The sequence below is a fragment of the Rhipicephalus sanguineus genome, chromosome 3, assembly GCF_013339695.2.
Source record: "Rhipicephalus sanguineus isolate Rsan-2018 chromosome 3, BIME_Rsan_1.4, whole genome shotgun sequence".
In the NCBI taxonomy this organism is placed as follows: domain Eukaryota; kingdom Metazoa; phylum Arthropoda; class Arachnida; order Ixodida; family Ixodidae; genus Rhipicephalus; species Rhipicephalus sanguineus.
The window spans coordinates 145,653,522-145,670,181 of NC_051178.1; the positions used below are offsets into that span (position 1 = coordinate 145,653,522).

The 16,660-nt window shown below is 45.2% G+C and overlaps 1 protein-coding gene across 2 annotated transcripts; it reads left to right on the forward strand.

Annotated features, from left to right (window-relative positions):
• The first annotated feature begins 230 nt into the window (after positions 1 to 230).
• LOC119387380 (heterogeneous nuclear ribonucleoprotein 27C) lies at positions 231 to 14,976 on the forward strand. 2 transcript variants are annotated; one of them, XM_049413506.1, is made up of 11 exons: positions 231 to 425; positions 3,638 to 3,678; positions 5,702 to 5,865; positions 7,205 to 7,273; positions 7,793 to 7,909; positions 7,995 to 8,043; positions 8,779 to 8,861; positions 10,468 to 10,632; positions 13,480 to 13,558; positions 13,906 to 13,992; positions 14,789 to 14,976. In XM_049413506.1, the coding sequence occupies exons 1-11, from the start codon at positions 397 to 399 to the stop codon at positions 14,872 to 14,874; spliced, it is 969 nt and encodes a 322-aa protein (XP_049269463.1). In that variant the 5' UTR covers positions 231 to 396; the 3' UTR covers positions 14,875 to 14,976. The 2 variants fall into 2 exon arrangements, with proteins under 2 accessions (XP_049269463.1, XP_037510679.1); XM_037654751.2 differs by having other exon boundaries at positions 10,468 to 10,624; positions 13,475 to 13,558.
• The last annotated feature ends 1,684 nt before the right edge of the window (positions 14,977 to 16,660 follow it).

The window sequence follows — 16,660 nt, forward strand, 5'->3', positions numbered from 1 at the left end:
AGAGGACATCATTGTGCCTTCTCTGCTGCTGCAGAGCACGTCATCAGACAAAATTTCATGAACACATTAAGAGCTTTGCCTGGCAACGCAGATACCTACGAATAGCATCGCTTCGTAGGGCAGGTGCATGATATGGGCAGTTTTCGTGCGAACTCAAAAGACACTGGCAAATCGTTCTAATATAGGACGCACCGTGACGGACCAGCAGAAATGACCTGTTGGTCGGGCAACACTGTGTGCGCACGCGCCGACGCTGCTGACATTTTTTACTTCGATAGTTTCTTTTGTTCCTCTTCGTTGTTTGGACCGAACGTGTCGCAAGTTGGGTGCTGGGGTGAAGTAGCAGTATTTGAGAGCAACTAGAGTTCCGAGCCTGTTATTCACAAAAGCCCCAAAATGGCCCGCCGGGATAACGAGGAGCAAGGGTGAGCACTTTTATTTTCAAATGTCGATCGGCATTAGTCAGCGCGGCGAGCGGCGGCCATTCCATGGCCTATCTTCCCTAGCAGCGCCCATGGTGTTGGCGTTACATGATTGGTGCCAGCGCTCGGGGCCCTTTGTGGCGCATTGCGCCTTGGGTTTGTCGTAAACGCCTCGTTTAGAGTACGATTCAAGATTTAGAGCGCGCTTGCGAAGTGTTCGAATAGCGCGGCGTCATCGTTCGTAAGATGGTGCCGAACGCGGTCTTTGGTGTGAAGCCGCGGGATGCCGCTTGGCGGGAGCTTTCCTCGTCAACAGGAAACCCTCCCAATGCCTGCTTGTTGATTCAGCTGCACGAGTCGTGCGCTGTCTGATGATAATCTCGAGTCTCGCTTCCAGCTTTTCTCCGCCACTGGGCTCGATTAGCCTGCGTCAGAGTGTACGAAGCGCGAAGCCTCGTTCGCGAAGTATGTTTGATACGGAGCGCCTGACCGCTTGGCCATCGTATCGTTGGCTGTCGCGGTTCGCCATCATACCGGCTTCGGTCACTCACCGCATACCAAACTCGCGTATTATCTTTGTCGACCAGGCCGTTGATTGCGTTCTTTGCAACGAAGGTGCGAATACAGGTTGAGGAATTATTACAGTAATGAATGCGTCTATTACAAATTAGAATTTCGGGAATCATTACAACCATGGATTAATTAGAGACCTCAAGTAAATGTCTAATCGTGTAAGAATTGTCGAATATCGACTGGTTAATGAATTTAGCCGCGAGATGTGGCGTAGTACTAATACAGGAGGCGTTTTCACGGCGCGAACGTCGTTATATGGCTCATAAAATGCACGATGCGGGGTGGCCACATGTTTAGCGCTTCGAAGTTGCAGCTGGTGTGATAGAAAAGTGTCGTTGAACCTTGTTTTACCCAATTCACTATTGGCAGGTGGCACTCAGCTTTTTTGCACTTTTTTTTTTATCTTGGTTAGCATGTCTTAAACCGTTTACAAAGTATGGCAAGGTTTACGTGATAGGCTACTTCGTTTAGTTTTATTTTCTCAATTTAATTACAGTCTCAGATATGCAGGCTTTAACCATGTGCATTGCCTTACTATTGTGTTAAATGTACAGTAGATCCCAGACATAGCGAACCAAATAAATCGGCACTAAAAATTATCAGTAAATGGTTAATGGCTTAAGCGTCTTAAGAACATTATTTTCGGCGATGCTTCCATATGTAAAAATTAAATGTAATTAGTCAGCTAAAAGGCAGCTGGCCTCTAAAACAACCTTAGTGCTAATTTGATGAGTATGCATCTACAGCTTCAGCTACCCTTAATATTACAATAGTGCACGAACTGCAGCTAGTATGGTCAGCTTAGGGTTGTTTTCACTAACAACTGTCTATCTTAAAATCAAAGAAATAACGGAGCTTATCGTGTTTTGGCTGCCTCAGCGACGGCCTGACATGCATAGCTGTTGACAGCACTTTGTGTTTCTGCGTTATTGTAGACTCGAGTGACTATGACAGGTATCATTAAAGTGCACGCCACTGTGCAAGCTATTGTGATAATATAAATTTCTTGGTGTAATGAGTCGTATAAAATGCATTAAATGAAGACAAATAACATTAATTATGCCTGCTCCATGACTGATGGCATTAAGGTATAAGGCACAGCTATGCAATGTAATTCTCAGTGCCTTTGTTGGCATTTGTATTCTCCTTGTAATGGAACATGTGAAACGTTGTCTGATACTGTTGTAAAAGAAATAACAAGCTGGGCTGCTGCCAATGCCATAAATTTGCATGCATTTTGAGTGCATTATGGAAGTGGGGGGAGGGGGGATATCCTTTGTCCATGCGTGAACTAGAGCAGGTGTAAATCTGAATATTGGTGATGCTGTTATCAGTGACTGTGCTGAGAAAATCTCCCTAGGTAGAGGCAAAAAAATTATGGGCTACTCTGCATGTCTTAGCTTTCATCCTTCCTTCTCTCTTACTCTGCTGGAGATAAATCCGTACATAATAAGCACGTTACAAAGGCTTTTTGATTTTGCCTTTGGTGAGTTTGGGTATCTTGAATTACTTGATATATGAACCTCTTCTTAGAGCATAAGTTCGTTCCCCAGAACATAGTTATACCGTAGTAGCAGATCATGTTGACCACTGAACAGACTACAGGGTAGCACAATATACCTACTTCCCTGACAGCAAAATTTGTGGTTTGAGTTCATAGTGTATAGCATGGCCTTATGTGATGAACTTTGTGCATGTCATCGCACCATCTGTGCTTTTTTGTTAGCTGTGTTGTGATGGCTCATCATTAGTAAGGTATTTCGTACTCCTTGGAAAGTGAGGAGTTGCTATTTAAGTACAATAAAATCGGGAACACCATTACAGTAAATGCAGCTAACTGCATATTAAAAGTATCTTGTTGGACATAGTAACACGGGAGTGTTAAAGAGCCCGTGTCGCAGAAATTCCAGTGCCTGTGTCAGTGGTGTTGTCCGTGAGCGAAAAATCATGATAGATGCATAGTATAAAAATCAGAGGTTTGAGCTGGAATCGAACCCAGGCGTTCTGAGTGGCAGTCGGATGTTCTACCGCAAAGTCATGTCAGCGCTTGAAGCTGCTTCGGGAAGAAATCCTTTATAGGCGTCTCTAGGGAAAGGAGTCTCGTTTCCAGATGTAATATTGCGTGGCATAAGTGTAGAATTTCATGAGGCATCACACCATCTGAACTGCACGAGTGGGTGGTACAAAGGCTTACCCATTACCAAGAGCCCAGCCATAATCGGCCACAACATCAACAAAGTGTGCAGTTGCGTAGGTGCTTGTGTTCCCTTACAGACGCATGGTGGGCACTTTGCAACATTACTTGCAGTAGGCACCTTAGGAGAGTTTCAATGCCCAATGTCCTGCACACAGAGCGTTACTTTCCTCGTGACACGATTGAGGTGTCCACCCAAAAGCGGAGCATCGCAAGCGAATGAGGTGATGCGAACAGGGCCCGATTGCACTATCACGTTGCACTCTTAAATGCAAAGTTCAAGCGTCCTTCAAGTTCTCATTGCAATTCATGAAACTTTTTGTTTTATATTGTTGTCATGATGACATTGCAGTTCTTAAAGTACTATGCCAAGATATCGTTTTTGTACCTTGTTGCTCCATGTTGTGGCCATACTGTGACATTTGTGCTTATTTGTTCTTATTTTCAGGAAAATATTTGTTGGGGGCCTCAGTTGGGAAACCACACAAGGTAATTCTTCTTCTGTTTTAGAGTTAGCATAAATTGTCTAAATGTTTGAGAAGAACATGATCCGTGCATTGTAATTCTTTTAACCTTGTACTTGATGTCCCACTGCTCTTTCTGTCGCTACTGAGCCTGCTTAGTCTCTCATGGTTTTGTTATGATTAGCTTCCTTCTGTAGGCTGTGCAAAGGAGCCAATAGTGTCCAATAAATTCAGTCCAGTTTGGGCTCAATGACAAAGTACATTGTGCCACACCAATATTAATTCGTGTTGCAATGCTATTCTATTTTAGTAGTTATTGGTTGTCATATTTGTACCTTTCTTCCAAGAAAAACTTGGAATATACTGTAAGTAGTATGCAAAACTTGAGATCTTATCTCCAGCTTTTGAGGCTTTGATTTGTGGCATTGTGAGTTTGTCAATACTGCTGACATACAGCTGAGTACAATATCAAGTTCGATTACTGGCTTCACCGGCGACATTTAATTTAGATGGTGCTGCGGGAGAATGCCAATTCACCTTAGTGAATTTAAGTGCAGCAACATTCGCCATGATGATTACATATTCTGGAGTGGAACTGCTGATTGTAAAAATAAAATCCTTTAGCATATTGAGATTCATGGTGACTACATCACCTTAAACGTAATGCAAATGTTTGTGCCCATGTAACTAGTGTTAGTGCATTTTGGTTTCTGTTTGTTGCACATAACAAAGTTGCAAATGGGGATCTACAAACGTACAGAGGAGGGTTCTGTATTGGACAACCTGTACAATCCTCGCTGTTTGCTGGCTGTTCTAGCTCGGGTATGAGACCTGTCTGATATGCGACAGCTGTTAGGTTCTTCATCTGTGCAGCTGTGTCAGCACTTGGTTTCCTGCCAGTGAGACCATATGCTGTGTTTCCATACACGTTTATAAAAATTAAGCAAGTGCTGTGCTGGTGGATTGCGCTTATTTATTTGTTTCTGTAGAAATCTGAAATCTGCCCCATAAGCTGTAAGTTCTCTATGGGGGGCGGGGGTAATGTAAAAGTTTCCATGGGCTTCGGTATAGATGTACGTTAGGCTACCAGGTGAAAAATTAATTGTCCCCCTGCTATGCCATGCCTCACAATCATGTCGTGGTTTTGGAATATTAAGACCCCATATTTTCTTATTTATACGTGTAAAAACTGAGCATTTTATTCTTCAACAGTTATTTCATAACCTATTTTGCTTCAGTGAGCAAGCGTTGCCAGTTGCCATATGCTTAAAGGATCCATGACACCCGATTTTCGATCATAATCTGTGTTACGTGGATTAATCCTCGGGCATTCACAAATAAGCTCGCGAAATTTTAGCGCATTTGGTCGAGCACTTAATTTATAATCAAATATTTTTATAAACACGCGAGCGGCCTGAGAGTCTGGCAACATTGGTGCACTCGCGAGCCGTGACGTAACAAGCAACTACCTGTGCAAGCGTCTGCATTGCGGCGAACGATATTGTTCCGTGGTCAGCTGCACGTGATATCGAGATATTTTAACTTGCTTGAGCTTGGCACTGAAATTGAACGATTCGCAGCGGCTGACATTTTGGTAGAAGACGACGGCTTCGTTCCGTGCTGCACATGACGTCACACGCGCCATGGCAAAATGGCAGTCGCCGGCGGTGGGCGGGGTTTACAGCAGGCGACTTCTAGGACTTGTTTTGCACTGAAATATTCTTTTACGGCCCACTTTTGAAATCTGTATAGGCATAATAGACCCTCTACTTCTCGTTTTCGCTGAAAACCACAAATCTTTGGGCGACCGTGTCATGGCCCCTTTAATGTGTTAAAATGTTAACCCATCTGTACCATCTTTGTCGCTGATATTCACATGGGAAGTGAAACTAATGAAATTTTACGAGCTTTGTGAACTGGTATTTGTGTTTTGGCAGTCTTTATCTGACTCATATTCTGTGAGCTCAGTTTCGGTTCCTTACAAGTTCTAAAGGATGACTAAAATACGTTTGGTTGCAAACTATGGCGCTTTGCACTTCTTCCTCCAGAGAGCCTGCTCAACTACTTCAGCCGTTTCGGCGAAGTGGTGGACAGTGTGGTGATGTGCAATGAGACAGGCCGGTCTCGTGGCTTTGGCTTCGTCACTTTCCGTGACCCCAGTTGTGTGGCCACTGTGCTGGCGGGAGGACCGCACCAGCTGGATGGACGAACGGTCAGTGTTTTCCCTTTTATTGCTGTGTGCGGGAGCCCTGTATGTTATCTCCTGTATCTGTCAGGTGCCAGCCATGTGCTAGATCTAGTCAGTCAGTTTTTTTATGTTTCTTTTAACTTTTCTGTTCATCCAAAACTAATTTTCCCAGATAGCATGAATATCACAAGTTCGTATGTAAACTTGGGGGAGCTTAATAAGTTTATTGTATCTCGGTGCTGTCATTGTTTCACTGATGCTTATCGCTTAAAGGGGTACTGACACGAATTTTCGAAGCGAAGTTTACTCCGTGATACAATTCTGTAGGCAAGAGGCTGCTCTCTGCAAGCGCGAAGCTGAAAGTAGCTTGTATAGACATAATTAAGGGGGGACGTGGCAATGAATATTTGTTATTTACTGGGATAAAGGGATGAAATGTCGCAATTGGTTATGCTGATAACAAAACTGACATCTGTTTTGGGGGGAGATATCTGTTGTAGTTTTTGAGTTAAAACACTTAATAGACTCTCATTGTCATCCCAATGTGAATTAGACACAAGTTCGTGAAAATTTTTGCATAAGGATATTCACCAGGGCTCATTCTGTGCCATTGAGCTATTGGTTTATTTTTGATATTCAAATGAGCACACACAAAAATTTTGAAATTGCCTGTAAATATTAAATGTCAATTATAAAAATCTGTATGATGTGCAGACAAACATGGACAGCATTACGGGACTCGCCGAAGTTTCAGGATCTAAGTGCGAAAAACGGAATGGTTATATTTGTTGTGAAATGGCACTGGAATGACTGACGGCAATTGCATAAAAAATAAAAGCTGAGAAAACGGAGCTCAAAGCTAATAAAACGGAACTCGGAAGGGAGCTGGTCTTATTTTTCATTGGAAAAATGCAGCATTGCGGCTACCTTGAACTGCAATCTCTCCTCTTCATGACGACGCCAAGATGGCAGCACTGTGCCAAGGGAAAGCTGCAAGATTTGCATTTTCTAATGTCCTATTTTCTCAGTTTTTTGCAACTTCTACTGCCTATTTTATTCTAATATTTCATCATGATGTAAAAGGTGGTTGGATGATAGCAAAAAAAAAAAAAAAAGAAAAATTGAACATTTTGACCAAGTTTACCATTCCCATTGCCACGTCCCCCTGTAATTTTTCAGAGTGCACTAACATATACCAGTACATTTTCTGGGCTCTTCAGGACTTGGTCTTTCATTTGATCTATAAAGACAACTGAAAATTTTCGTGTCAGTTCCCCTTTGATGTGCCCTTAGGAGCTTCCACAGTTAGCTTTCCATGCGCTGTACAGTATAGGACACATTTTCACAAAGCTCCTTTTCCCAGGTGGATCCCAAATCGTGTAATCCTCGTAGCGCCAGCCGTCCTGGTGGAGGAGGTGGTCCTGGGGCCAGGGTGAGCTGCAGTCTGTGCTGACAACTTTCGGTGGTGGTATTCTTGGGCGGCATTTTTGGGCTTTATTTCGCGAGATTCCTTGCAGCCCGTTGTGGATGGCTGTGGATGCGTCGGCAGCAAGTGGCGCAACGCCTAGATCGGTGTACTTTGCTCAGTTGACACATAGCTGGGAACGCTTCGGTGGAGGCTCAAATGCTTGAGACCCGTGTACTTAGATTTAGGTGCACATTAAAGAACACCAGATGGTCAAAATTTCCGGAGCCGTCCACTACTGCGTCTCTCATAATCAAATTGTGGTTTTGGTACGTTCAACCCCAACAGTTATTATTTAAAAAAGCAGTCATCCACGGACAGTGGTGGCTCTGGTTCTTCTATTCACATGGAATTGTGCGGAAATGAAAAACGCCGCCGAGAATGCCACCACGCTACATCCTGCTAATTCTGTGTTGCTGTGTAGATGCTGGTCTCATTGTATTTATTGCCATGTGCTTGTTGTAAGTTGTTCTTGTATTTTGACAGGGTGGTCCCCGTGGTGGTGGTGGTGGTAAAGGCAGCACAACTAAGATATTTGTTGGCGGCCTTCCTGCCACTGTGACAGAAACAGACTTGCATGCCTTCTTCTCCGAATATGGGAAAGTAAGTTTCAGCGCGCTATCTAACTTCTATTCGTGAATGAGTTTTTCTGTGCTGAATGCTTAGCTTGTGCCTTGTGGCCTTGCAGGTGACAGAAGTTCTTATCATGTATGACCAGGAGCAGCGTCGTTCTCGAGGTGAGTCGGTTCGCACATCGCGAGGCTTTGACCTCTTTTTCTAGGCGGCTATGGTGAAGATGAAGACGCTCTTGAGGGAGCCAGACAGTGCTGTTGTTCTGGTTTTGCAGGAGGGTGCGTGCCCCAAACGATTTGTTTCAGTGTGCGAGCAAGCGCCTGAGAAAATGTGCGGCCACCTTCAACTCCTGCAAAATGCATTCTTGATGGATGGACTGCCCCCTGGCGCTAATGGCGTGAGACTGTAGTCAATAAGGAGATTAATTAATCCTAGGATATGACTATAGTTAGCTTTGCTGATAGGCCCATCATCCCCCCTCTTATTTTCTTTTCCTCCATCTTGTGCGTGTGGGGGGGAAAGACCGGGTGACCGGCAAGTCTGCTGCCCCGAGTGTGGTCGGACCGGCAGCTGCCCGAGCCTGGCCAAAAGCAGTGCCCAGTCAAAGCAATGCCTGGTCAGTGCCTGTCCAAAAAGCAGCCCTGCCTTTTTTCTCCTGTGACAATTGGGAAAATGTCGCGACACCTCACCCTCAACTCCCAGGAGGCACTCATTTGTAGGGCCAGCGTTCGCTGGCCCCAAAAGGGTAACTGTCTACCTTGCATAAGGTGCACTGTTTGCCCACAATGACCTCTTTGAACAGGAAAATTGAAAGGCTTACAATCGCGAGGAGGGTCTGGCATTGATACTTGCCGCCAGTGGATGCACATCACTTTGTTGACTTGCCTATCTGTTTGCAGGCTTTGGCTTCGTGTCCTTTGAGACGGAAGATGCAGTCAACCAGTTGACTGGGCGGCGCTACGTTGAGATCAGTGGAAAGCAGGTATGTTATGAAGAGTAAATCATGTTAGTAGTGTTGCTATTGAAATTGTGACCATGAAAAAAAAGACTAGATTTTACTCTGTTTTGTTGTTGGTAATATGTTGCACATTAGTGTGCTCTCAGTAATCTTCGTGGTTTTCAGCACTAGATGATGGTTGTTGTGTTGATTCCAGGTCAGGGTTGTCGAGTTTCGATGAAAAGGGCACACAGTAGGACTTGTGCAGATGTAATTTAAATGTGCGTTAAGGGGGGACATGGCGTGTGGAGATATTTGCTGTATCTTATGTCCAAACCTGATGAAACTAATTATCCTTGTTTGGTTTTTCATGCTGATTTCAAATAATTTTTCTTGTAAGTAAACTGGTTTACGAGATACACAAAGCTGCCTCTCTATTGTTTCCGGAGACAATAGGGAAAAAGCCATTCAGCAGAAAGTGCATATTATCAGATAGTTAGATACTACTATATGCAATAAGTGCAACGCTGCAAACAGTTTTTAGATCAAATCATATCTAGTCATTCTGCAGATGATCAAAATTCAATGTTTGTACCACGAATACCGTAAAGAAAAAACAAAATCAAGTTTTAAAAAATTCACAGCATATCCACGGGTGAATGATGAAGAGCTTGGGCGAAGCTCCTGAATTGTGAAATCTTCAGTGGTTTTGCCCAGCAGTAATCAAAGCGATAGCCCAGTACATCATCAGACGCGACAAACACTGCATATATTTATACAAGAAATTTTATTAATCGTAAGTGGTAGCTAGACGTGGCTTCTGTTCCCCCTTCATTATAACGGCTTTATGGTCAGTGAAGTGATGGATCGGTGATGGGTCGTAGTGGGATGTTTGCAAAGACGAACTAGTGGGCAGTTTGCAAAGGTGGCTTCCGTTCCCCCTTCATTATAACGGCTTTATGGTCGGCGAAGTAATGGATCGGTGATGGATCGTAGTGGGATGTTTGCAAAGACGAAGTAGTGGGCAGTTTGCAAAGGATCGGTGATGGGTCGTAGTGGGATGTTTGCAAAGACGAAGTAGTGGGCAGTTTGCAAAGGTGGTTACGCCGGACAACGGAGACGTGACAAGGTTAGACTAAGAGGAGCTTCGCCCCTAAAAATCTGAGCAGAAAATGAGAATTCTGCTCTCAGGACTTTGTGATATACAGCTTGGGCTTTATGTCAAAAATGTAATTACAGCTCTTGCTATTCTAGATCATGAGACAAGCTAAATAAATGACCCAAAAACATTTAACGTTCAGCTCGTACTCATTGCGCAGATCTAAACTGCAGATGAAATACTTATCTTATAAGCCTTATCTTAGGCTTTACATGCGAAATAATAGCTGTATATCTCAATAATGTAATAAAAAAAAAACACTTTTTTCTTTGATGATTTTTTGGTCTCCACAAGCCATGTCCCCCCTTAAGCTATTCCACATGTCCAGAATACACTTTATGCTGTAGTTACAAAGGAATGCTAAATTTGAACAGTTTTGCAATAAGTTTCCAACTAGAGAGGGGGTTTAAGTACTGTGGGTGTTTGCATTGTATGGTATCTTCTCTACAATGGTTACCACAGCTCGCACTAAGTACCCGACTTTCTTCACAGGTTGAGTGCAAGCGGGCAGAGCCCAAGGAAAGCAGGATGGCCAACAAGGGTGGCCGCCCTGGTGGAGGTGGTGGCTGGGGAGGACAGCAGCAGCAGCAACAGTGGGGTTGGGGTTCGTCCAACGGGGCAGGCAGCAACATGAACACCGGCTACCAGGGTGAGGCACTGCTCGCCTGTACATTTTGTAGTATTTATTTATTGCGGACTCTGTAGCACCCAAGTTGTAGTGCCTTTTTGTTGGCGATTGACAAGGTTGCGCGACCCACCCGTTGCCCCGTCAAGCTGTCCCGCAGTTGTTTCTCCACTCGCACTACATAAAGGCATCGATGTATACAGTTGCCATGCTTTCACTACGCTCCCAATTCAAAGGGCAGTGCTTGCAGATTTGCTCGTTCACATCGCAATTAATAAATGAATATTCGTTGCTTTTACCCAAACTATGAGCACTGTTGCGGAGACGACGCATCATTAGCATGAAACGAATTGGTGTGCTACAATTTGGCACAATCCCAGGGGAAACTGTAGGAGATATGAAGTCGTTTTCTGATAAACTTACACTATCAATTATGGGATCGGACTACATTGTGACCTTCAAGTTGAGTATGCAGTAAACCCCGGGTGATATGATCACGGCTGGTATGAATTTCGATGTGATATGAATTCGTAATGTTCCCTGGCTGAAATGAATTGCTTGCAATACGGAAAAGATTGGCTTTTCTGAATGTGTTTCTGCGCCGCTGCAAATCATGCAAATGCACGAACAACGGTGATGTGTTTCTGCGCCGCTGCAAATCATGCGAATGCACGAACGGTGCCGGTAGCCAAACCGGTGAAGCGACCAAGAGCTACCAGTGCAGCGTGACTTCGGTGGGTCCATAGAGTAAGACCTTGTTAATTCGGAAATTTAATTAATTCGGACGCTGACTGGTCCCGTCGGAAAGGTACGTAAGGCTATGGCACGAAAGTCGTTAATTCGGGCATATTTCGTTGTACTTAGTTAATTCGGACAGTTCAGGGAGCTCAGAGGCACGTGCCAGCGACAGCAGTGTGATTCCCAAGACTAGTCTTGGGAGCAGTAAAGGGGAAAGGCTGGCATTAATTTAGGTGCACCTGCATCATGGATGCTTTGTATGTATTGCTTCTGCAAGTTGGTAGTGTTGCATATATTTTCAGCAATTCCTGCATAACAAATGCCATGGACATTAGAAGTACTGTGGGAAGTTGAAAGCTGCAAACCTGGACAGTTTCTGGCCATTTAGACGTGTTGTTTGTGTGGTTTTATGGGTCCGATTACCTACAAATTCAGCAAATAAAATTAGTTTTTGTTGTTAGCCGTGTTGCAGAAATTGTTTTTTAGATGTTTCAAGGAATGCCATCAGTCAGAAGGCCTTGCCTGACTTGTCTCCTCTTTTTTTGCACTGTTCTGCTTCATAGTACAGTCGAACCCACTTATAACGATCCCACATATAACGATCTATCGGTTATAACGACCATATTTGGGTGCACTTACGATTTTCCTATGCTAACCATTGAAGCTGCATCCAGATATAGCGAACATTTTTCAAAGCCTCCTACTTTTACAATGAACACTTCAGACACGGTCGCAGTAAAAATATGGTGCATACGAAGCGAAAAAAAGTTAAAACAGGCCTTCTGAAGCGTGCAGGGGCGCGCGCTCGCGTGTGCCCCGCTCCAGTTTACTCGCGACTAAGATACCCAGATCGGCGAGCACCGCACGCAGATTTCGGACGCTGCGAGCGACATCGCTCACTTTCCAGGCGTTTCTTCAGTGGTAGAATGGCAGTGAGGGAAAAAAAATAGTAGGCAGCACGAAGCCTTGATGTCAGCTTTCGCACAGTAACCTTTCCTGACGCCGTTCTCTGCAGCTACGACCGCCTGCGATGAACCAAACAATGCCTTGGAACGCGAGAAGGCATTAATGCAAGAAGTGATAACCTCGATAACTTTCCATCGCAAAAAGGTTCACTGCGTCCCTAAACTCGTCGAAGCCACAACGTGCCGCGAAAAGTCATCAGTCTTTTCGGTAACAGCAGAGACCGGTCGATCGGTGATTACGACTTCCGCGCGACTGCGGCGATGCCTTCGCGGATGAGCATCAGAAAAGAGCGAAGGTGAGGTGGCGGCCGTCGATGAACGTGCCATTATGCCTTATAGCTGACAACCTTATCACGGTCATCTGTAGATATCTGCTCGGCTGCGCGTGTGGCGTACGCCGTACACTGCGGATTGACGGCGGTATGAGCGCGCCATGCTTAGTTATGCTGCCGTTCGCAAGTTCGCCGCCGCCGCGTCGTGCGAGACCGCTTTAAAGTGCGCGTCGCTTTGTAGAAACGAAAGTAGCTCGCTGTTGTTGAGCGGCGCGGGCACCGAGAAACGTCGATGCACTGACAGCGAGCGTATACTGCGTGTTTGACTAGGTGACAACTCAAGTGCGCCGCGCGTCGTCGTGCAGGGCCGCGAGAGCATCGCGGAGACGTAGAGTGCGCGTTGCTTGGAAAATGCTTGTTTTCGCCGCGTTGAACGAAGGGGCTAGTCGCCGCACCCGTGCACGGTCCGGAGTGAAGCAAGCGAGAATGTACAAACGCGCCCATACGGCATACAGCAAGCGGCCCGGCAGCGACTCCGCGAGCCGAGTAGGCGACGCGCTGCACGCAACTAGCCAGGGATGATCGGCTCCACGTCGCGGTACCGCGCTTCGGTGAAACGGTGTCAGCTCATTGCAAAGGCAGTTAATTCACTCGTGAGCACGCAGCGGGTGTCGCTTCACGACGCGAAAAGGCTTAGCTTGTCACCGAAGGGATTGTTAGAACTTTAATAAAAGTGCACAAAGAAAAAAAAACGGCTTGGCCGCTAAGCGCACGTTTTTAAGGACGAGTCCACATACAACGAACTACTGATATAACGACCACTTTTCGCGACACTTTCGAGTTCGTTATAACCGGGTTCGACTGTATAATGTTGAAGCTAATATCTAATTTAAATGCAGGCTACGGTGGCTACAACAGCTGGGGAAACAACCAGAGCAATTATGGCTATGGAGGAGCCGGTGACCAGTCCTACAGTGGTTATGGTAGGTTCTCCGTTATCTTTCATTTGCAGCGCTCCCAGTGCTTTTGTGTGCGTTATGCACACAGAAAAACTTCTCTTCGCAGGTTTGAAGGTGGTTGTTAATTGGTCATAGTAAAGTTTAGCCGGTGTATCTTGACTGAACATGTAAATTCTTTCATATCCAGTATGTAATGTTCAAATGGATTATACAGTGAATATGATAAGCCTGCCTCCATAAAACCTTGGCTTTATCAGCTGTGCAGGAGACGCAGTACACACTTGTTCCCGTCAGTCGTGTTTAGCTTGGTGACCACAGCACATAGTGTGTGGCTACCAGCTGTGGTACAGTGTCTTATTCTTGATTTTTAGGATCGTATGGACAGCAGCAGCCCTCCAGCTATGGACCCATGCGCACCAACTACACTGAAGGATACACCGCAACCCCAGCAGCTACCGGTAAGTGCATTTTATCTCTCATTTTGTAAATATGAAGAGATGCAAAATATAAAAATAAGTAGTCTCGCCGTAGTACATCGCCTTTTTATAATAGCAAACAATCCTTGGGGCCCCTTAACCTTGAAGTCAAGGTTTAGTTGTGGTGTTGCAGTTGGTGCATGAGTCTTCAACAAACATGTAAGCCGAGAGAATTTCTCCAAACAGTGCCGTAATAGCACAGTTACACGCATTTAATAATCCAAAAGTGGCCCATGCTAGTTTAGCTCTTTCCTTCGCTACACTCTGTCCGTTGGCTTGTCTCTTCATGTGGCTGAGTGCTCCTTCTCACTGTGTGAGGAGGAAGAGAAGCGAGCACGTTTTTGTGGGCGCGAATGGTGAGGTTACGGCCAATGCTGGGGATACCAAAAGGCCCAGAGAGGACAAGGGTTGTTTCTTGGAATTCGTGGGCGTCTGCGGCTTGTAGTGCTGCGCGTTTGGCATTGTTGATGGTGACTGCAAACTGAACTCAATGCGCGCGTTTACTTGAAATGTGAGAAATTTATTGGAGGTGATTTAGATTTATGCCGGTCAGACATCAGTCTAACAAATGAATCGTCCATCAGACAACAAAGCTGTATAACTCTCTCTGCTTGCACTTTGCTTGAATGTAGCAGCACTTGAAACTGCATTCTTGTGGCTGACTGTGACGAGTGATAGCTTCCTCGTGAACTTGCTCTAGCTGCCTGTGTGACAAGGGTTCTGCCTGCTTTGAGAAATGGAATGGTCTAACCACATTGCAATATCTGGTGCTTTGCAGGTGGCTACAATGCAGCCAGTACCAATGGCATGGCAGGGGCTACTGTTGGCCAAGCTGACGGCTCGTACCACCCGTACCGGAGGTGAATCTGAAGGCACCAGCGAGTGTACATTCCTCACGCCTCCCCCTTGTCTTTTTTTTTTTTTTCGTCCTCTCAATAAGATCCACCTCATCACCCTGGATTTTTTATACACTCACTTGCCTACAGACTCGTTCAGACTCATTTTCATTGTGTCATTTGTGACTGTGAAGCCATTTCTCATGGCACAGCAGTGCCCCATCTTCACTGCCCAGTGATTCTCCCTTACTGGCGAGCAGGGTTCCTTGAATGTGTTGTGTGCTGTAAAGCAACCTTCATGACTTATGGTGTCTCCTGCCCAAAAACATCCAAGAGGTGCTCCCGATTACGCATACCACATTTTTGCACATGTAATTCACACAGAATTGCCAAGCACTGATGTGGGTTATGTACTCATTTTACCTTGAAGCGCAACTTCACTGCAACTGTTTGTCGTAAAGCAGCATCTCGATTCAACATTCTCATACTCCTGCTCGGTGCACCGACGCCAAATCACTCTTCAAAGTAGCAGCGAAGGTGGTGGTGACTGAACATGTAAAGGACAAAATTGTTTCCAAACGTTGCATTGCACAGGAAGGTCTCAATCTTTCTGTAAGCAACCGAGGGTGCAGGAAAGACTTGCCGAAGAGTATCGGACGAGAGTTTTCACTCGTGACTTATCCATGAGCGTATATCTTTTGATACTATTCGTTTGTCATCTATCGGGCCCTAGGTGCCTTACAAAACAATGCAATACCAAAATAGCCCACCTATCCATCTTGGATCTTGCAGTTATTCCTTCGGTGCAATACTGCAATTGCGACTGTGAATTCAGGTGAAGTGCAGGGGCAGGTTATAAGTGCTGAAATGTGGTATATTCCCTTGTGGGGTGAGGGGCCAGAGTTTGTGCACCAATGAACCTGCAAGGTGTGAAATGCTGTTGCTGTGGAGAACATTTACGACTTCGAAGTTTGGATGTTCATTTGCCTGATGTAGGTAAGTGCAAGCTTCACATAAGATTGTAGATGTCACTGACTGGCCATAACATAGAAAAACTAATAGCCTTCATTAGGTTAGTTAAATCGAATAAAAATACTGTTCTTGCAGCAATCATTGCACAGCTTTAGCACAGCTGTTGTGGTACAGTGAAATCGTGAAACCAACACTTCAGTTGGCATGTTGCCGACTGCACTGTCCTTGACATCTACTGGCCTTATGGAAGTTTGTGTCCTGCTGCTCTGAGAAAGTGTCTGCAGGCGAAATCTTTGAATCCGGGAAAACATGAGCCTGGTGGCAAGTTCCCAGGCAAAAGAACACCCACCACCCAGGTAAGTTTGCGCCACTGCCTGCCCTTTCCAAAAGCTCACATGTACGAGGCAAAAAGCATGGTTCTGTTGCACTCCCTGCTGCAAGCTTTCCTGCTTTTCTTGGGCACGGTATTAGCAGTGCGTTGGACGGTTGTTTCACTTAAAGGGAAATTATTCTACCTGCGATAAAAGCTTTTGGAGCATGAGAACTCTGTGCTGCTCCACGTAGCCCAGACTTCAGGTGTGTAGTGGTTGGAGGAGAGGGTTGTTTTTGCAACTTTCCATTAACATTGCACTAGTGTGTATACAATACTTTCCTCTTTATTCGTGCTCCAAAACCTTGTCAGGCATACAGTGCAACTCCAAAAACTTGGGGAAAACAATTGGGGAAGCAGTAAAAATTGCGATTTGTGGTGGCCCATGCAATACAAATGGGGTCGGAAACTGTTTTTGTCGGTGCATCTGACGCAACTTGATTACTAATATATTGAATGGAAAGTCACTGGA